The 22,170-nt window shown below is 43.1% G+C and overlaps 1 protein-coding gene and 1 long non-coding RNA gene across 3 annotated transcripts in view; one reads left to right on the top strand and one right to left on the bottom strand.

Moving 5' to 3' along the window:
• The window catches only part of B3GLCT (beta 3-glucosyltransferase), a 126,227-nt gene extending 123,868 nt beyond the window's left edge, over positions 1-2,359 (bottom strand). The window contains exon 1 of one of the 2 annotated variants that reach the window (XM_041765842.1): positions 2,034-2,359. In XM_041765842.1, the coding sequence (XP_041621776.1) occupies positions 2,034-2,106 (73 nt within the window). In that variant the 5' untranslated portion in view covers positions 2,107-2,359. The remainder of the gene's footprint in view (positions 1-2,033) is intronic. The other variant, XM_041765841.1, reaches the window with a different exon arrangement.
• LOC121496934 lies at positions 1,867-21,811 on the top strand. Its single transcript, XR_005989373.1, has 4 exons — positions 1,867-2,044; positions 18,302-18,380; positions 20,069-20,098; positions 20,900-21,811. It is a non-coding gene; the product is annotated as an uncharacterized LOC121496934 (long non-coding RNA).
• Positions 21,812-22,170: the final 359 nt, after the last annotated feature.

Here is a 22,170-nt window from a genome sequence, read left to right as displayed (position 1 = left end):
TGGTTTGGAGATATAGAGAGTGGGTACCACATCTTTTTACATCTTGGTGCTCCCCCACCATCACCAAAGCAGAGCCCCATCAACTGAGCTCATGATTTACTTCAGACGTCAAAGAATACAGCTTCGTGCCTGTACCAACCCATGAAAGCCAGTTCACAAAGCCAAATGTCTCACAGAGACCTGTTAAGAGGTTTTATGTCTTATTTATTGTGCTTATCTGACAACTTCACAATGTTAATAGACGTCTCTAAAAATGTGTTGACATTTTGGTTCATTCTGACAGTCCTTTAATGTATTATCAAGTTTGGGCAGTACAGATATTCCCTTAAGCGCAATAAGAGGGGGGGGGAGATGCACATGGCAATACAAATATGTATTTCAGCCCATATCTGGAATATATCATGTACAAATATCGTAGCCCCAGTACACCACTCTACGGCGCAACGCTATAAATAGAAGGCCACTTTCAGCTACCACCCACCCCGTTTGGATTAGGTGCAAAGCTCCCGGGCAGCAAGCCAGCCAAGGCTACCGAGAGCCGCCTCCCCCACTTCCCGCCCCTCCTCCCTCCCTTCCTCCAGGGCTGACCCCTCCCGGCGATGCCGGCTCCCCTCCCCGCAGCAGATCCCAAGTTCAGAAGCTCTCGCCGTCAATCATAGTTCTCTGTGCCCAAGGTGCCCGGAAATTTTTAATTACACTGTTGCTTACTTAATCATGCGTGTGGACAATTAATTAACAATTAATCTCACTCGATTTTCCCACACTGAGCACCTACCGAAATGCTAAGGGGGAACGCAAACAACGTCCTTATTCGGGGAGTTTGAATCCAAATAAAACTGAGCTGCAAAGGTTCCGGTGGGCCACCAGAAAGCAGCGCGCTCGAACGCCGCATCCGTTCCTGAACTGCACCGTTCTGCCACCTCTAAAAATCTGAAATTACTGCCTTTGGACGGACTGGAAGCACAGCAGTCCGGGTTAGAGCAAAATAACCCCGAGAACCTGGAAAGGGAGTCACGGGGCCCCCGCGGTTTCAGACTTCAACAAATCTCATCATAAATGTCAATCAGAATGACTTAAAAAAAAAAAAAAACTTTTGCCACATCCTGTGACGATAAAGAGGAGAAAACGCTCGTGAGGAGAAAGGAAGAAAAAAAAAAAAGAAAGGAAAGGGGCCTGACGGCGGCGGCAGCCCGCAGGCACGCGGTTTCCACAAGTGTCCTCCGACTGCGCCGCGGCCGCCCGAGCCTGGGGCCGCCCGCCCCGCCCGAGCCTCCCCTCCCGGCCGAGGGCTCCGCCAAGTTGGCACCTCGGCCCCGGAGCCCCGAGCCCCGAGCCCCGAGCCCCGAGCCCCCAGCCCGGGCGCCGCCGGAAGACCTCGCGGAGAGCCCTGGGGGCGCGGGGCCCGCCTGCGGGACGGGGCGGCGCGGGGCGAGCGCAAGGCCCCGGCCCCAGGGCCCGGCCCCTCCAGCCCGGGGGCGCGGGGGCCGCGGGGCGCGGGGGGGCCGCGGGGCGCGGGGGGGGCACGGGGGAGGGCGGGGGGCGCGGGGCGCCGGGGGGGCGGGGCGCCGGCGGCAGGCAGGGGGCGGGCCGCGGCCGCCGCGTCCCCGCGCTCAAAGTTTCTCGCAGTTGCACATTCAGTCGGCGCTTCCTGTGGGGGTGAGCGCCTCGCCCTCCCGGCTCGGCCGGCCGCCAGCTCGCGGCGGAAGGAGGCAGGAGGCGGGCGGCCGCCAGGGGGGGCCGCGGCGGCGGCGGGACCCGGCAGCCGAGGGGGCGGGCGCGGCGCGCCCCGGGGTCCCGGAGAGCCGGGTCCCCTCCCGGACGCCGCGAGAGGGCGCTGCCGCCGGCGCGGCGGGGACGGGACGGCGGGACACGGGCGCCCGCGGGCAGGGTGGGCCGCCCGGCAGCTCCCTCCGCGCGCGGCCGCGGGACGCGGGACGCGGGACCCGGGACCCGGGACCCGGGACCCGGGACGCGGGCGGCAGCGCCGGGAAGCGCACGCCTCTCCCGTGCGCGCCCGGCCGCCCGCTACTTACCCAGCGAGCAGGTGAGGAGCGAGAGCAGCGCCGGGAGCGCGAGGCGGCGGCCGCGGCGGGCGGGCGGCAGCATCCCTGCGGCGGGAGCCGCGCGCCCTCCTGGGGCGCCGGGACGGGAGACGCTCGGGGAGCGGAGCTGCGCCGCTGCCGCCCCTGCCGCCGCCGCTGACCCTTCTCCGCCGGCTCCCCTCCCCTCCTCCCTCCTCGGCTCCGCCGCGCCGGCTCCGGCCGCGCCCCCTGGCGGCCGGCCTCGGGAGCGTCCTGCGGGGCTCGCGGCGGCGCCGGGCTCCCGCGCCCGACCGGGCAGAGGCGGCCCCCTCGGCCGGTAGTCGCCCCTCCTCTCCTCCTCGTCCCTCACCTAGGCCCGGGCTTCTGCCCCCGCGTCCTGCCACCTTCCTCCGCCACCTCCCTTTCCAGGTCTCCTGGAGCACCTACAGCCGTAGGTCCCGTGCTTACTCCCAAACTGCGGGACTGGGGGGTGGAGGACACGGCACAGAAACCGGAGTCCCTTCTCCTCCCCGCTCATGTGCCATCTGCTTTAAAAAAAAAAAATCAGTAATTCAGCTTAATACTGTTGGCACCCATGCTCTGCGTTGATGAAGGTGTTTTTAATCAGCTCAACTAATTGACTTAATATCCTCTTTTTTTAATGGGATTTGGCCAATAGCTTAGGCCTGGAATTTGGCTTTCAATAGAAGTTTGTGTAAATGTGATTTCGTATAAATGTGATTTTAAGTGTTCATAATGGAAGAGGGAGGGTGTAATTTTATTCAAAACGTCTGATAAAAATTAATTAACTTGGAATACAGAGAAAGGGAGTGAGCTCCTGTGCAGGGTCCCTCTTGTCCCCGTGGGACTGTCAAGGGGCTCCCAGCCCCGCCGGAGGCCAGGGGAGAGCGCTGACAAAAGGACTAGGAACCTCTGATGGTTCTCCACTGCCTTGCGCCTGCCCCCAGCTTGACTCCTGTCTCTCCCATAGAAACTGTATGGAACCAAGCGCCAATCACTTTCCTGAGATTAGAATATGACCTCCTGCAGGTTGTGTCCGTGTGTTCGTTCATACTTTATCACGTTTTTTGGATGCCTACTTTTTACCTAGGATTGTGCTAAGCACAATACCATTGTCTTTCACATGGACATGCAGCATTCACCCACTTGCTAAATATTAAGTGAAGACCAGTGTCAGGTGGTAGGAATACAAGATGTTGGGATAACAGCAAAGCAGGTGCTGAATAAAGGTTGTCTTGAGCCTTATAAACGTGAAGACCATTAAGGGGTTTAACCTTGAATACGTTAGGGTAGTATTGTCATTTGCTACAACAAATGTTGTACCAAACAGATTTGGTACAACATCTGCAAGTGTTTTTAAAAAGGAAGTCTGGAGGGCAGCCCTAGTGGCTCAGTGGTTTAGCACCACTTTCAGCCCAGGGTGTGATCTGGAGACCTGGGATTGAGTCGCACGTCAGGCTCCCTGCATGGAGCCTGCTTCTCCCTCTGCCTGTGTCCCTGCCTCTCTGTGTGTGTCTCTCATGAATAAATAATAAAATAAAATCTTTTTTTTTTTTTTAAAAAAAAAAAGGAAGTCTGGAGACTGGGTTTTCTCTCTCTGGTTTCCTAAAACTAGGAACTAAATATCTTGTGTGTTAGCCATTTTACGTGAATGCAAATAGTACCATCTTGTTCCATTCAGCCAGGTTTTGTGGCTACATGTCAATATTATTTTTATAAAACAGGAAAAGAATTGTAAGAATCCATCCTTTGTGTGTGTGTGTGTGTGTGTGTGTGTGTGTGTGAAGCTTTTCAAATTTATGATTGACTGCATTGATCCCTCTTATATTCCAAAATGTACCTGCCTGGTAAAGAGTTCTAGAAGATTTCCAATTTTCAAAGGTGTTTAGCTTGCTTCCAGAAAATTATTCCTCACCTATATTGATATTGAATATTAAACCAAGGTATGTGTAAATAGACACAGAAGCCTAATAATTGAGCAGCTTACTTACCATGTATGTGTTCAAATACCTACTTGATGTTTGGTAACTAGCAACTCTAAGTGCTCAATCAATGTTTTCATCAAAATTCATCCCCTGAGAGTATTTTGTGTGCTGGAACAAGGTATGGGGAATGGAGACCTCAAGACAACAGACAGTACACTCTATGTAATAACCTGCCCTGGCCTTCTTCCGCTCCACGCTAGACATAGATAAATGGCACATTACAAAGCTCCATAACTCACGTTTTAAAAAGGATTACCTTTCACTTACTCTAGTCATATGATAAATGGACTTCCTGGGAGTTCCATCTCCCAAAAACAAGTTGAGGATTTCTGAGAACAAACTGTGCTCATGAGGACACTAACAGATTCATGGTAAGGCACTGCTTACCTCAGTGCCTCCTTTGCCATCTGAAACACCAGCCGTAAGGGGGACAGCTCTCAACAGGAAAAAATAAATTTCATAAACTCTAGGACTGTGATCTGAAAAAAGAGCAAGCCTTAACTCTCTCTTCCTGGGATTCACTCATCTTGATTTCAGATGCCAGCCCCATACTGATCCCTGAAAGTATGGCCCTCCCCTGGAGCAAGGAGTCCCCTCTTCTGAGGGAGGAGGGCCTATTACAACATACTTAAAACAGTTTGGTAATTTATAAAAGAATCTTCTAAATGCCAAGAAAGAATATAAAGACATATGCATAAAACCATAGATAGTCAAATAATCTAATAAGCAAGCTCCAAACAGATGGTTTCTGAGCTTACAAAAACTATAGACCCAAAAGCCTGGACTCCATTCATTCAATTGATAGTGAATGGCTTCTACCTGATGTATCCATTACTAGACTCTGGAGCCAATACAGTGAAGCATAAAACGTGGCACTGGGCACAGTCCAGTTAGGGAGATAAAAATGTTCAGAGATTTCTAGATGGCTCATCCAGTTGAGCAACTGACTCTTGGTTTCAGCTCAGGTCATGGTCTCCTGGGTTGTGGGATCGAGTCCCGTGTTGGGCTCTGTTGGGCTAGGGTGGATTCCGAGCTCAACAGGGAATTTGCTTGAAGATTCTCTCTCTCTGCCCATACTCCTGCATGCATGTATTCTCTCTCTCTCCCTCTCTCAAATAAATAAATCTTTTAAAAAATGTTCCTGAGGTGCCTGCGTGGCTCAGTTAAGTGTCTGCCTTTGGCTCAGGTCATGATCTCAGGGTCCTGGGATCAAGCCCTGCTTTGGCTCCCTGCTCAACAGGGAGCCTGCTTCTCCAGCTCCCTCTGTGCTTGCTCTCTCTCTCTCTCTCTGTCTCTGTCTCTGTCTCTCCCCATCTCTTTCTCTCTCACTATTTCTCAAATAAATCTTTTTTTTAAAATAATTTTTTTAATTTTCGTAAGTAATTTTATTGCTCCATGATAAATGCTACAGGACAGGTGGTTGGAAACACTTTGGAACATACAGAGGGAAAAACAGAATGGTGGCCATGGGAATCCATCAGTAAGGCAGAAGTGACTTGTGCAAGGTCTTAAAGGAGAAAAAGGTTCCTGGCCTGAGAAAAAGAGGAAAGGCATCCCATATGGAGGCACAACGTACACAAAGCAAATCAGCCCAAAGAAGTGTGGTGTTCTGGGAAGTAGCGCAGACTTCTTATCCAGCCCCCTCCCAGCCTGCTACCTCTCTCCCACAACTTGGAAGTTTCTGTTATCAGCAAAGACTAAGAGACAGATTTCAACTCTCCACTCTCTAAGGGCCCTCTCACATGGCTTCAGGAGAGCACTTCTCTTCGCACACAGAGAAGCAACCGTCCTTTTACCTAAGACGCTTAACTACAGGATTCTTAGAGACTAACAGCCCTGAACCTAGGTCCAGGAAATAAAACAAAAGTTACCATCTTGGCAGGCCCCAGGACAAGTCCAGAAATCCAAAATTATTGCCATTTCGTTTTCTGTACTTTTGAAGATACTGTATGGTATAAATACTTCTCTGCAAAACAATAACACAGAAAGCTATATCCTAGAAACTTCTGATCAGAAACAGATCATCTACTTGACTGTCTTGTTCTCCTTTCTAGAATCACATATCCTGTTTCAGTAAAGATCAGGAATTACTCCTAATAGGTGTGTCAACAGGAGCAATAGGAAATAACTGCACTTGACTTCTTTTTTAAAGCAATGTAAGGGGATGCCTGGATGGCTCAGTGATTAAGCATCTGCCTTTGGCCCAGAGCGTGATCCTGGAGTCCCAGAATTGAGTCCCACATTGGGCTCCCTGTATGGAGCTTGCTTCTCTCTCTGCCTAGGTCTCTGCCTCTCTCCCTGTGTCTCTCATAAATAAATAAATAAATAAATAAATAAATTCTTTAAAAAGATAAAAAAATAAAGCAATTTAAGTATATTTTACCTCCCCTCTGTTACACTATTTAAACTAAAAACAAACACATAATTCATCCATATCTCCTATCTTCCATCCCCTCTCCCCCATGCCCAGCCTCTGGGAACCAAGCTATTCTCTGCATCTATGAGCTTGATATATATAATTTTCTGCATATACGAGAGATCATACAGCTTTTGTCTTTTTCTGTCTGACTTATTTACTTAGCATAAAGCTCCCAGGTCCATACATATTATTGCAAATGTTAAGACTATTATTTTTTTATTTCTTTATTATTTCTTTTTTCTTTATCCATTCATCCATCAATGGACACAGGTTGTTCCCACAGCTTGATTATTGTAAATAATGCTGCAGTGAATGGACATTGGGGTACAGATATCTTTTTGAATTGGTTCTCATTTCCTTCAGATAAATACCCAGAAGTAGAGTTGCTGAATCATATCCTAGTTCTATTTTTACTTTTTATTTAATTTAAATTCAAGTTGGTTAACATATAGCATATTATTAGTTTCACAGGTAGAATTTAGTGATTCATCAATTGCATATAATACCCAGTGCTCATTACATCACAAGCCCTGCTTACGGCCCATCACACAGGTAGCCCATCTTCCTACCCACTTGCCCTCCACCAACCTTCAGTTTTCTAGAGTTAAGAGTCTTTTGTGGTTTGCCTTCCTCTCTGTTTGTATCTAATTTTTCCTTCCCTTCTCCTATGTTCATCTGTTTTGTTTCTTAAATGTCTCATGAGTGGAATCATATGGTAATTCTCTTTCTTTGACTGACTTATTCCACTCAATGTAATACCCTCTAGTTCCATCCATGTTGTTTCAAATGGCAAGATTTCATTCTTTTTAATGGCTGAGCAGTATTCCATTGTATGTATATAACACATCTTTATCCATTTGTCTGTTAATAGACATCTGGGCTCTTTCCATAGTTTGGCTGTTGTGGACATTGCTGCTATAAACATTGGGGTGCATGTGCCCCATGCAAAGCACTATGTTTGCATCCTTCGGACAAATATCTAGTAGTACTAGTCCTGGGTTGTAGGATCGTTCTATTTTTAACTTTTTGGGGAAATTCCATACTGTTCTAGGGAGTGGCTGCACCAGTTTGCATACCCACCAACCGTGCAAGAGGTTCCTCTTTCTCCAAATCCTTGCCAACATCTTTTGTTTCCTGAATTGTTAATTTTAGCCCTTCTGACCAGTGCGGTTTTGATTTGTGTTTCCCTGATCATGAGTGATGTTGAGCACTTTCTTATGCATCTGTTGGCCATTTGTGTGTCTTCTTTGGAGAAATGTCTGTTTATGCCTTCTACCCATTTCTTGACTGGGTTCTTTGTTTTTCGTGTATTGAGTTTGATAAGTTCTTTATAAATTTCAGATACTAGCCCTTTATGTGATATGTTACTTGCAAATGTCTTCTTCCATTCCATAGATTGCCTTTTAGTTTTATTGATTGCCTCCTTTGCTGTGCAAAAGCTTTATCGTCATGAAGCCCCAATAGTTCATTTTTGCTTTTGTTTCCCTTAACTCTGGAGACGTCTCTAGCAAGAAGTTCTGCAGCCAAGGTCAAAGATGTTGCTGCCTGTGTTCTCTAAGATTTTGATGTATTCCTATCTCACTTTTAGGTCTTTCACCCATTTTGAATTTTTTTGAGGAACCTCCATACTGTTTTCCGTAGTGGCTACACAAGTTTACATTCCCATCAAAAGTGGGATCTGCACTATTTTCAGATGACATGATATTAAATATAGAAAACCCTAAAAACAAAAAGAAAAAGAAAACCCTAAAGAATTCATCAGAATACTTAGAACTAATAAAACAAATTCAGTAAAGTTGCAGGATACAAAGTACACAAAAATCTGTTGTGTTTCAATATACTAATAATTAACTATCAGAAAGAGAAAGAGGGACACCTGGGTGGCTCAGCAGTTGAGCGTCTGCCCTTAGCCCAGGGCGTGACCTCAGGATCTGGGATCAAGTCCCACATTGGGCTTCTTGCAGCTTGTGTCCCTGCCTCTCTCTCTCTCTCTCTGTGTCTCTCATGAATAAATAAATAAAATCTTAAAAAAAAAAGAGAGAGAGAGAAAGAAAGAATTCCATTTACAATTGCATTATAAAGTAGAAAATACCTAGGGATGAATTTAACCAAGGAGATGAAAGACTTGTATATTGGAAACTACCAGAAAGTAATGAAAGTAAATGAAGAGGATGTAAATAAGTAAGTAAGTAAATAAATAAATAAATATTCATATTGTGCTTTTATTAAGACTTTTTTTTTAAGAATAGAAGCTGTGGGCCATGAATGCACAGCAGCTTACAGGAAATGTATTGGTGTTTTTGGTGCTGCTGCTAATAACTAGTCATTTGTTTTATAATATCCACTTCCAGGTGTAGGATCTTGGTTAATAAACTCAACAAAATGAAGAAAAATTTGTTTTCATTTATCCATCAATAAACATGTCATAGAGTATAACTGTAGATATAAGGCCCTCATATGACCTGCTAAGGTTGGGAAGAGAAATGCATATTCTGCGAAGATCACAATCTGGTTGAGAGAACTAAAAGGTGCATAAATGGCATGAGCTCATGTAGAATATGACAAGTACCCTAAGATGCATTTGAAGGAAATAGGTGCACAGAGGACAGCACCTCCACCTGGGGGACCAGAGAAGGTCTCACACATGGGGTAGGTGAACTGGAGTTAAGGAACAGATAGGCTGTTCACAGCTAGAGGAGGTGAGAAGGACATTCCAACAGAGAGAACATGGGGCACAGAAACATGGAAGCCGAGAACTCTGAGATCAAAGACTGAGGAGTTCAGTTTGGCCAGCACATAAGAAATAGGAAGAGAGAAGCCAGTTTGGGCCACCGCGCAGAAGACTTTAAATGCCATGCTAAGGAGACTGACCTTCAGTGGAGTGTGGCAGGGACCACAATGGAGACATGGGAAAGATATTTCAAACCCTCCACCGTAAGACTGTAGCTCTCAAGGTATATCTTTTGTCCTAAGTCTGCAACCACTATCAAAAACCCCAGTACGCAATGTGTACCCAGTTCATGTGTGTTGTGTACTAATTTCATGACAGAGCTCTGCTATAAAAAAGTAATTCAATGGTGACATTTTGGATGAATTGGAGAGAAGAAGGAAAAGAAGCAAAGAGTGGTTACAAAAACAAAGCAGTACCCCTGAAACTAATATAATGCAGTAAGGCAACTAACTAGATTTAAAATAAAAACTTTTTTAAAAAAGAAAACAAAACAAAATCCTGAGAAAAGGATAAAGGAAGGGAAACTAATATTTGTGGAACATACACTATAGCTGGGCACTCAGCTAGTTAACTTTCAAATATGTTACTTCATTTAACCTTCCCAAAAAAATGTGTGGAAAAGGACTATTTTTCTTCCCAAGTTATGGAGTAGTAAACTGAGTCTTAGGCAGGTCAAATACCAAGAGCCAGAAGTGCCTTTGGTGGCAATTCTGTCCACAACGTCATGCTCTTTAACCAAGGTGATAGCAGCAGGAAAAGAAGAGATCACTGTGAAAGTACGACAGAGGTCAGATCAATAGTACAGTTCTTGTGGTTGAACAGACATCGGCTGGAAAAAGAGATCACAGGAGACAGATGAAGCAATTAACTAAAATGGAGATCTGCCAGAGGAAGTATTTGTTGGGGAAAAATGGAAGATTATCAGTATTACTACTATTACTAATGACAGCTATACCCTTACAAAATCTAACACAGGCCAATATTTCTTTCAATTCTCAAAACTTTTTGTGATGGTACTAAAATGTTATTTGCTTTTATCTCTGTGTTTCTACCACTGGTACAAAAGCAGTGTGGGCAGAAGTGCTATTGCCTTAGCACTAATCAAGGCAGTAGCAACAATGACATAAAAGCCAAGTTACTGCTTAGTGAAGCACTACAAATTACTCATTTTATTAAATTATACACTGAGTACATATCTTTTTTATATTTTGTGGGCAAAACTGAGGTGTGGCATAAAAGTGCTCCTCCTGTACATCAAACTATCATGTCATCTCAAGAAAAAGCACTTGTGTGATTGCTTAAGCTGCAAGCTGGACTAGCTTCTTTTTTCACAGAAGACCATTTTTAGTTGACAGACTGACAAACTATGGCTTTTCAACCTTAGGGACTGGGCATACATTTTCTCAAAAAGAAACAAAATGAGCCTATCACTTCAAGGAAAACAACTGGATGGTATTTGTTGCCAACAATAAAATTCAAGCTTTGGCATGAAACTTGAATTTTGGAAAATTTGTATCTGCAACATGAGCTAAATAGCTTCCCAATCCTTAAAAACTTTTCCACGAAATCAAAGGTGGTAGTAAAAAATGTCATTTTTTTATATCATATACTGACCTGTGTCAATATTTGGAAGATGTTCTGTTAGTTTTATTAAACAATATTTTCCAAATGACCTGTGCATAATGTTACAAAATCATGAAAGGGTTTTAGAAAGTTGTGTTCAAAGAGAGACCAATGGGATTCCATGTAGCAGAATATAAAAGTTCACTGACGTAAAACAATCAATGTGATTCATCATATCAGCAAGATAAAAAAACAAGAACCATATGATCCTTTCAACAGATGCAGAGAAAGCATTTGACAAAATACAGCATCCATTCCTGATCAAAACTCTTCAGAGTGTAGGGATACAGGAAACATTCCTCAACATCTTAAAAGCCATCTACGAAAAGCCCACAGCAAATATCATTCTCAATGGGGAAGTACTGGGAGCCTTTCCCCTAAGATCAGGAACAAGACAGGGATGTCCACTCTCACCACTGCTATTCAACATAGTACTGGAAGTCCCAGCCTCAGCAATCAGGCAACAAAAAGATATAAAAGGCATTCAGATTGGCAAAGAAGAAGTCAAACTTTCCCTCTTCGCCGATGACATGATACTCTACATAGAAAACCCAAAAGACTCCACCCCAAGATTGCTAGAACTCATACAGCAATTTGGTAGCGTGGCAGGATACAAAATCAATGCCCAGAAGTCAGTGGCATTTCTATACACTAACAATGAGACTGAAGAAAGAGAAATAAGGAGTCAATCCCATTTACAATTGCACCCAAAAGCATAAGATACCTAGGAATAAACCTAACCAAAGAGGTAAAGGATCTATACCCTAAAAACTATAGAACACTTCTGAAAGAAATTGAGGAAGACACAAAGAGATGGAAAAATATTCCATGCTCATGGATTGGCAGAATTAATACTGTGAAAATGTCACTGTTACCCAGGGCAATTTACACGTTTAATGCAATCCCTATCAAAATACCATGGACTTTCTTCAGAGAGTTAGAACAAATTATTTTAAGATTTGTGTGGAATCAGAAAAGACCCTGAATAGCCAGGGGAATTTTAAAAAAGAAAACCATGGCTGGGGGCATCACAATGCCAGATGTCAGGTTGTACTACAAAGTTGTGGTCATCAAGACAGTGTGGTACTGGCACAAAAACAGACACATAGATCAATGGAACAGAATAGAGAACCCAGAAGTGGACCCTCAACATTACGGTCAACTAATATTCGACAAAGGAGGAAAAACTATCCACTGGAAGAAAGACAGTCTCTTCAATAAATGGTGCTGGGAAAATTGGACATCCACATGCAGAAGAATGAAACTGGACCACTCTCTTTCACCATACACAAAGATAAACTCAAAATGGATGAAAGATCTAAATGTGAGACAAGATTCCATCAAAATCCTAGAGGAGAACACAGGCAACACCCTTTTTGAACTTGGCCACAGTAACTTCTTGCAAGATACATCCAAGAAGGCAAAAGAAACAAAAGCAAAAATGAACCATTGGGACTTCATCAAAATAAGAAGCTTTTGCACAGCAAAGGATACAGTCAACAAAACTCAAAGACAACCTACAGAATGGGAGAAGATATTTGCAAATGACGTATCAGATAAAGGGCTAGTTTCCAAGATCTATAAAGAACTTATTAAACTCAACAGCAAAGAAACAAACAATCCAATCATGAAATGGGCAAAATACATGAAGAGAAATCTCACAGAGGAAGACATAGACATGGCCAACAAGCACATGAAAAAATGCTCTGCATCACTTGCCATCAGGGAAATACAAATCAAAACCACAATGAGACACCACCTCACACCAGTGAGAATGGGGAAAATTAACAAGGCAGGAAACCACAAATGTTGGAGAGGATGCGGAGAAAGGGGAACCCTCTTGCACTGTTGGTGGGAATGTGACCTGGTGCAGCCACTCTGGAAAACTGTGTGGAGGTTCCTCAAAGAGTTAAAAATAGACCTGCCCTACGACCCAGCAATTGCTCTGCTGGGGATTTACCCCAAAGATACAGATGCAGTGAAACGCTGGGACACCTGCACCCCGATGTTTCTATCAGTAATGTCCACAATAGCCAAACTGTGGAAGGAGCCTCGGTGTCCATTGAAAGATGAATGGATAAAGAGGATGTGGTTTATGTATACAATGGAATATTACTCAGCAATTAGAAATGACAAATACCCACCATTTGCTTCAACGTGGATGGAACTGGAGGGTATTATGGTGAGTGAAATAAGTCAATTGGAGAAGGACAAACATTATATGGTCTCATTCATTTGGGGAATATAAATAATAGTGAAAGGGAATAAAGGGGAAAGGAGAAAAAATAAGTGGGAAATATCAGAAAGGGAGACAGAACATGGAAGACTCCTAACCCTGGAAAACAAACTAGGGGTGGTGGAAGGGGAGGAGGGCAGGGGGTGGGGGTGACTGGGCGGCAGGCACTGATGTGGGCACTTGACGGGATGAGCACTGGGTGTTATTCTGTATGTTGGCAAATTGAACACCAATAAAAAATAAATTTATCATTTAAAAAAATAAACAAAATAAAATAAAAGTTCACTGATAATGGCTTCAGATTCCATGTCACAACAAATGTTTAAGAAACTCCCAGTTATCTCAAGTTTTGGTGTAGTATCAAAGAATGTCTGCAATTAAATGAAAAGTTTACTTAAAATCCCTCCATTTCTCAACTGTGTATCTGTGAAGCTGGATTTTCTTCACTTTTCTCATCCAAAACAATATATCCCACCGGATACAGTAAAGAAGCGAATATGAAAATAATCCACTCATCTATTAAACCAAACATTAAATAATTTATTTTAAAAAATGTGAAATAGTGACACTCCCCTCCTGACTTTTTTCTATTGGAAAATATAGTTATTTATCATATAAAATAGAGTTATTTATCATAATTTCTTGGGTCTTATATCTAATGCAGTAAGTATTCATAGAAATGACCCACATAAACAAAAGTTCTTCAGGGTCCTCAATAATTTTTAAGAGTCTAAGGTGGTCCTGGGACCAAAAGGTAAGAAAACCACCTTGTAAACCGTAGATGCCATTACTCAGACCCTGGTCTGATTCCAAAATCCTTTCTCTTGCCCTAAATTGCTCCATTTGGTTTTGGATTTATTGCGTGAAAAGTTCCTAATTTCCAAGGATACCACTTTGGCTTTCCGTTGCCTAATTAAACCCCTAATCATTAGGGATTTAAAATAAGTATCAGTTAGGTGGGCCAAGTTATATTGTGGTAACAAGCAACCTGAACATTTCAGTCGCTTACAATTACAAAGGCTTTCTTGGTCCTGCCAAGTCTGCTGCTGGCCCGGGTGACCCTCCAGGCCAGCTGTGCTACATTGTCACTGATGGCAGGTTGCCTGCTATCTCAATTGGAGTTCTCCTTCACAGTCATCGTTGTAGTAGAGGCGCCTGCTGGAAAGCCAAACACCAGCCATCAAAGGCCTCCAGCAACTGTGAACAGTCATCTCTGCGTTACTGCAGGGTGGGGCAGGTGCCGTCCTCATAGCCAGAACAGAGGGGAGCTGGATCCTGCCAATGACTGTCCGGGATCCACTCCCTGTGAGCCGCCCATCTTCTATCACCCCAGGAGCTGCTCTGAATAGAGGCTGCATTAGATGCTAGGGGGCAAGAGTAAGGTTCAGTCCTCAGTACTTAGCCTCTGCCCTTCAGAAACTCACCATTTATATAGAAAGAAAAGACTACAAATATGTCTCTGTAGCTGACCTTTGTACAGATCTTTACTATTTATCAAATAACCATGAAAATCATTGCTGAATGAGGCTGCTAGCAGGGAAGTCCAGATGAACTGAAGAGTTTTGAGTGTTCTTGGGAAAAAGAAAGTTCTGGGTTGGATAATCAAGGATGATTTCAGGGAGAAGGTAGGGTTTGAATAGAAGTCATGAAATGAGAGAAGGATCCAAACCGGTAGAAATGGAAAAGGGGTGGGGGAGAAAAAGACATAAAGCCAGGGAAGTGACAGACACATTAGCAAGAGAGCCAATAGACTAATTGGCTACAGGGGATCATGTCAGAAAATGTATTGGTAGTACACAAAGATGGCACAAGGGGGAGAACAGACAGGCGGTTGTCTGGAGAGGATAGGATCAAGCCCAGGAGAGGAGCCCTGGCCCCACTGAGGGCTTAAGTCCCTAGGAAGGGAGGGTACAGCTGACCAGGCCCCCACGAAAGTAGGCCATGGGGCCCTGACTACTTCTCATTAATCAACAAGAGAAATGTTAGGCTTAGAGATACAGACATCATTTATTTTTAATCGAAAAAACTAGAGCCAAAATAGAACCAAATTTTTATCTCTTTTTTTTCCAAAAAAAGGTACTTCCTTTGTAATTCTTCAACTTCTAGAATAATAAAATAGCTGTGGCATGATACTATCTTACACAAATGAAAATACAATTTTCAGAAATAGTGCTTCAGTAAGTTTAAGTCAAGCGGATGTCAGGGTATCTTGCTTAAATTAAATTGTCAGTGGCTTTCAAAGATAGGCAAGTCCTGTTTGTGTGTTTTCGTGCTTTGTGACATCTACTGACGTCTCCTTTGGAAGAATATAAAATGAAAGGGAAGAAGGAAGGAAACCCCAAAACTTGAGATGCAGGCTATGCCTCTGCTCAGGGAAGCTGCCCTGACTCACTGAAGCACTCAGGGGTTGGCTGAAAGTGGGGACAAATCAAATGGGGCAGCAGTAGTGGAAGAGAAGAGACTGCAAGGAGACATACTGCAGGCATCGAATTTAGAGGACCTCAGAAAGATTGAAATCAACATCTTCTTTCCATGATTCCTGCAGGATAATATTTGTTACTTTGTTTAAATGTTTGAGGTTAAATCAGAGACCAAATAAAGCTAGAACAGAGGAAAGGAGTTGAATCAAGATGGCTGACTTTCTCCAATAGTCAGGAGGAAACCATTGCATTGTCAAGAGGCTGATACACTCATGGATGTAGCCCATTAAGAAAACTCTTGTAGCAAAGTGTAGGATGCATGAGAAAGAGTACAGACGACAGTGAGGTGGGTTGAAGACTGTTGTAATAGTCCAGGCTTAAGTCAAAGAGGAGCCGAACTGGAGCCCGGGTGCAGAATTAGGAAGGAAAGTGAATGCAAGAGTTGTCATGAAGGATAAATTAGAAAGATTTAGGATTAGCCAGAAGGAATTAAACATGATTCTGAAGTTGGGAATCCTCATTGCTAAGTACCACGGGGAGATTAGTGAGAGAAAAGAACACATTGATGTAAAAGATTTTGGTTTTCTGACAAACTGTATGTGAGGTAAGGGTGGGCCATCTAAATAGAAACATTCAGTAAGCAGATAGATGGGAGGACTGGGACTTAGAGAAGGGTTAGTGGCTGAAATACAGATTTGAAAGGAACCACAAAAGAATTGGGGGGAAAAAGGGGCACCTGGGTGGCTCAGTGGTTAAGCATCTGCCTTCAGCTCAGGTCATGATCCCGGTCCCGGGATCCAGTTCTGCACTGGGCAGCCCACAGGGAGCCTGCTTCTCTCTCTGCCTGTGTCTCTGCCTCTCTCTGTGTGTCTCTCGTGAATAAATAAATAAAATCTTAAAAAAAAATAAAAGAATTGGAAAAAATCCATAGGAGTCAATAAGAAAAGAGAGGGGCGAATGGCAAGACACCAAGTTAGGGGCACCATCCTGTTGGCTATTAGGTTTTTTCCATCTTGATCCCAAATATTTGGTGTCTTTTGCAACACCTTCAGTCTCTGACAATAGCTGGGTATCCATCAGTTCAATTCAATTCTGACACCATTCACTTGGAGTATGTGTCAGATCTTGTAGGTTAAAAGGCTCCCACAGATGGTCCCCACTTCAGATGCTAAATTGCAAGTTCAGGGCCACCCATATTTCTGACTGATAGGCTATATAAATCTGAGGTTCCTATAACCTCTTCAGTTTCAATAATTTGCTAGAACACCTCACAGAACCCATACAGGCACTTCGCCTAAGTTTACTGGTTTATTATAAAGGGTACAAATGAACAACCAGATGAAGAGGTATATAGGTGAGGTCCAGAAGGATCCTGAGCACAAGAGGTTTTTGTTTTTGTTTTTTTTTAAGATTTTATTTATTCATGAGAGACACACAGAGTGAGGCAGAGACACAGGCAGAGGGAGAAGCAGGCTCCATGCAGGGAACCGGATGTGGGACTCGATCCCAGGACCCCAGGATCATGCCATGAGCCGAAGGCAGACACTTGTGCTCAGGATCCTTCTGGACCTCTTGGAGTTGGGGTGCACCACCCTCCCAGCACATAGATACATTCACTGAGGGAAGCTCTCCAAATACCATCATTTATAGGTTTTTATGGAGGTTTCATTTCATAGGTATGATGGATTAAAATAACTGCCCATTGGTGATTAATTCAATCTCCAGCCTCTAGCCTCAATCTCTTTTCTCCTGGGGTGGGGGGAGGGGATGGGGTGGCACAGCAGTAAGGATTGAGATTGAAAGTTCCAAGCTTCTAATCAAGGCTTGATCTTTCTGGCAACTAGCCTCTATCCTGAAGCTATCTAGGAGATCCCTAAGAAGCACTTCAACAAAAGAAACTTCTGTCACCCTTATCACCTAGGAAATTCCAAGGGTTTTAGGAGCTCTGTGCCAGGAACCAAGGAAAACCAAAATGGCTGTTTTATATAACACCATCGGGGTTGTCCTCATTGAAGAGTCAAGGGCAGAAAAAAAAAAAAAAAAAAAAAGAAGAGTCAAGGGCAGGAAAAGAAGCTAGTGACAAAGCAATCTGACAGGTAGGGCAGGAACCAGATTTGGCAGTGCCAGGAAGATAAGATGGAGGAAGAAAGTGGACATTTAGCTTTCCCTTTTACTTTCCAGCATCTGAGTCCCTTTGCTCCATTTGAGAAATTCCTCATCATACTATATGCAGAGCCTGATCACTTTCCCCTGCTGCATTGCAGCTAGAAAGCAGGGGCAAAATCTAGACTCTGCCAATTAGACATTCATTCCCCAGGCTCTGAACAAGAAGCTGGGGGTGCTGCAGGATACACTCTGCAGTGAACAATGAGGGCAGCATCTGGTTCCCCTAGTGTTGGTACCACCAACAATGTAAGCAGCAACACCCAGGGCTGGCAGCAGATTCAATGGATCAATTTCCAGCATGACTGGAGGACTTACTCTTGGCTTTCTGGCCTCCAAATCTGGCTCCATGCCCTCACCCTATGTGCATCCCATCACCCTCCCCCCCAGATTATTTGAGCTAATCAATACCTTTGTGTCCCTTTTCTTCTTAAATCAGCCAGAGTGACTTCTGCTGCTTGCAACTATGAACTATGGCTAATAAAAAAGTTGCCAACAATGTACTGCTGATTATTGCATTCAATTTCATGATTTGGTTATTTGTGATTTTTAGATGGCTATCTAGTAATGGGAATAAAATATGATTAACAGTGGAAAAAAGAGTGAGTTCAATAATAATACTTACCTAACCACATGTCTGAGATCGATGTTGTGCTAACCAACAATATTGATTTGGTTACAGAGTGCTGGAGGACTCATCACAGTCCAGTTGTGAAAAGCCTGAGACCTTTTCTTGTTCAGAGCTACATCGTATGTATTAGGTAAGGCTGGAGAGTGTTTTGAATCACCTTCCTTCTTCCTCCAACAGAGAGAGACCACTCTTAGGATCGCAACCAAGAGGAGAATCCCACAGATTGGTCCAATGGGGGCAGTAGAAAGATCTGATTCTCCTCCTCTGCTTCCTGTGAGGTAAAAGATGGGTTCATGAACTTGCATACACAGTTCTTCATACTCTGGTCTCAACCTTTCCACCATTGGCTCCACCTCTCCCTTGCCTCATATGTCCCACCAGTGCAGCAGGACTCTCTCAGAGCACATTCCCATTCATAAAAGTGACATGTTCTTTCACACATAGGAGAAAACACTGCTATATTTTTCTTCTGACTAAGATGGTCCCCCCCACTTCTCTGCCTGGCAAAATCACAGGCTTCCTGTATGACTCAGATTGAATATTGCTTATTTGGGGAAGTCATCCCGAGTTCCCACACTTCAGATCAAATGATTCCTGTTCCTGTTCTCCTTTAGCACTGCTTTCTAAACAATTAATTATGCAATATATTTATCTATATCTATTTATAAATTACATGGGTGTCACTATACCAGCTATATATTATCTGAAAGCACACAAAAACAGAAAAATGTAAAATATGAGGTAAAAAATACAAAACAAATTCTAGTATTCTTCTTTGCCCCTAACCCACCCCCAGCCCAGTCACATCATTTGTACCCAATTCTTTTTTTCCCTTGGTACATAATTCTATCTCGTGTGTAGCATCTATTGTATCCTATTACAATTCTGTTTCAATACCCTGTTGAATTTGCCTTTCCATCTGCACATAAACTAGGTGCTTATATATATCTGTTGAATTAGCCTAATAACAAGAAATCACTTCTTATAAATTATTTCAAGTTCCCATAATTTCTCAGGGATGACAGTGAAGAAATTGGTATATTGACTGAGTTATCCAAACAGCCACAGTTTAAAGTCAAGTGAATCACCTTCCTTCATTTAAACTGCCCCAATCTTGGGTTCAGTTAGGTTTTCTTTCTGTCAGTCCTGGATTTATGCTTTAGAGCACAAATAAATGATGATCCAATCCTGGATCTGGAGCTATTAAAAATTCCAGAATCTGAGTTTGTTTTTGAAATGAAGTATTTGGACATTACCATCACAGCTAGTACTGGGTCATTAATTTACAAATGTGAAAGTCTCCCCAAATAAGCCAAAAGCCCAGTTATTCATGCAAGACTTGAATCAAAGAAAAAAACCAATAGGAATATACTTTAAATAGTCACAATTCCCATTTTTGAAAATTCTATTCATTTTGGGCATAAGGCTCAGTGCTTTTTCTTATGAGAATTATCTGACTGTGAAATAGTTGTTTAAAAATAGAATGTTTAAAAAATACTATTATGTTGTGGTCCTCTCCAATGTTCATCCTACTTTGTTTAAATTATATGCTGATGGCCAAGCTATGTGGGCAACATATTATGTATTAATAATTAAATGAGTTCTAGGAGGAAAGCCAGCATGCACCTGCCTGATGGGAAGGTGGCTCAGTAAGTGCATGTTGACTCCACATGATGTTCTATAGCTTCATTTCCCAGCATCGTTCCAATAACCAACCTCCAAATACTCCGTTTAAAAAAGCTTATTTGAAATATGTCTATACAGAATCTTGATTGAGCACTTATTCTTTATTTTTTTTCTGTTTACTTCTCCCTCAAGACAATGTTAAATTTCTGCTGAATCCTACAGGTAAGAAATTGATAGTAAGTTTAAAGTAGTGAAAGAAGTTGTTTAGTGTTTGAGTTCATGTTTGGGTTAAGAGACCACTCATTTCCTCCTTTCCTATGGGGGTTTATTCCTGACTGTCCCACATCTGAGGAATAGTAGATGAGCTACTGCTTGAATAATAACCCTATTGCTGAGCTATCATTAAGCTGGATGCATACGGTTGAGGATATACCCATGGTTAATACAGCTGAGTAAAGTTGAGGTCAGGAGGCTTTCCTTCCAACTATTAGATGGCTGGATCTGTAGAGCACAGCGAGTCCACTTGCCCAAGCAACTGAATGGGCAGGATTGACATACTCTTCCCAAAGCCTAGTTCTGTGGAGGCAAAATGTAAAAAAGGCAGTGCCTCTTGTCCAGCCTGACCTTTAAGACCAGCTCACAAGCAAATCATAGGCCAGGTAATGCCCTGAATTCTAGTCCACTGGACCAGCAAGTCCTCTTTCTGTAGAAGTACTAATAGAGTTGAGTATAAGGATAAAATCGGTTAAAGTATTCCATCCACTCTGGAGAAGCAGGCCTAACACAATGAGAAGGTCTGAAGATTCCTCTTCTTCAATGGTAATATTCAGTTCCATAAGTTTCTGAGGTTTTCTAAATTTCATGGGTTTGAGGTTGTATCTGTCAGGTTAGGCCATGTTATGATGCAGTAAGAAATGACCCCCAAACCCTAAGAGGTTTACATGATAAAGATTTATTTATCTCTCACATTACGTGTCTATCAAAGGTCAGCTGTACCTCTGTACTATGTCGTTTTGACTCTAGGACCCAAGGTGACAGAACAGCTTCTACCTGGGACATTAGCAGTTGCCATAGCAAGATGGGAAGAATACAGCCAACTATACATCACTTTTGCTCACATTTCACTGGGAAAAGGAAGTTATGCAGACACATGTGGGTGATAGGATGTGTCATCCTTCCTAGGCGAGGTCACCAGAGGCAGGTCACTGAATATGATTAAACTATATTATAGTCTAATGCATGCTGTTACGTTCTTTTTATATCAACCCTGGAAAACTTTAGAAAAGTTAGACTCATAGGAGATCTGGAAATGGAGAAATACAACTAAGGACATATTCCAGCCCCAGATATGCTTCATTATCAAATACTCGAAAGAAAGAAAGAAAGAAAGAAAGAAAGAAAGAAAGAAAGAAAGAAAGAAAGAAGAAAGAAAGTTAAAAGGCTTATCTTTGCTCACAATATGTCCATCTGGTCCATTAGAAGTGGTCTAATCTATGGTGTCCTCATCCAAGACGGAGGCTTTCACCCCCACATCTGCAACATGGTGGACCCATGGCAGGGAACGAGAACATAGAATTTGTACATTCTATCTAAAGACTTTCACCAAGAAGTAACACATAACACTTCTACTCCCATTCTGTTGACCAAAGTAGATCACATGAATATGTCCAAATTTAAAGAGAAAGCACTATCCCACAATGTGCTTGGAAGGAGGAGAACCAAACCACAGTTGAACTAACTGATGACTACCACAGAAAGTATTGAAGCTGCCCTGGGTTGAGCAATGGAATAAGATTCCAGAATCTACTGACCACCTGTGACTGCTTTGGCTAGATTGCAAAGAATAGGGGACAATGAAAAAAAAAAGTATACCTTTTGTATGTCTCCTCAATTTTAACTTCTCTGTAGGGAAAAAATAAAAGGGTTAAAGTTTCATATGTTGATGCAAATTTTGAATTATTTTTATATATTAGCCCTCCATTATGTGGGCTGGGTTCCTATCTGAGCTCACTATATAAACCTGCCAGACAAACCTAGTTAGCCAAGGAAGTAAACTATGGATGACTTTTCAGCCTATTATACAGTATGACACTGAGTATAACAATATCTCATCTTGATCCAGTTTAGAGGATGGTAGGAATCACCTCCTAAAGGCCTGAGGGGCTCAAATACTTACCTTACAGACTTTGGGGGATATTCAGAGAAGATAGGACAATTCTGTGAAGGGCATGAGTAAACTTCTCCATTTGGCACAGCAGTCTGAGACCCCTAGTTCTTTCAGAAAGTTCTTTTAA

The sequence above is a fragment of the Vulpes lagopus genome, chromosome 8 (assembly GCF_018345385.1).
Source record: "Vulpes lagopus strain Blue_001 chromosome 8, ASM1834538v1, whole genome shotgun sequence".
NCBI classification, from domain to species: domain Eukaryota; kingdom Metazoa; phylum Chordata; class Mammalia; order Carnivora; family Canidae; genus Vulpes; species Vulpes lagopus.
The sequence above is the reverse complement of the archived record's forward strand: the minus strand, read 5'-3'. Positions and strand labels throughout refer to the sequence as shown.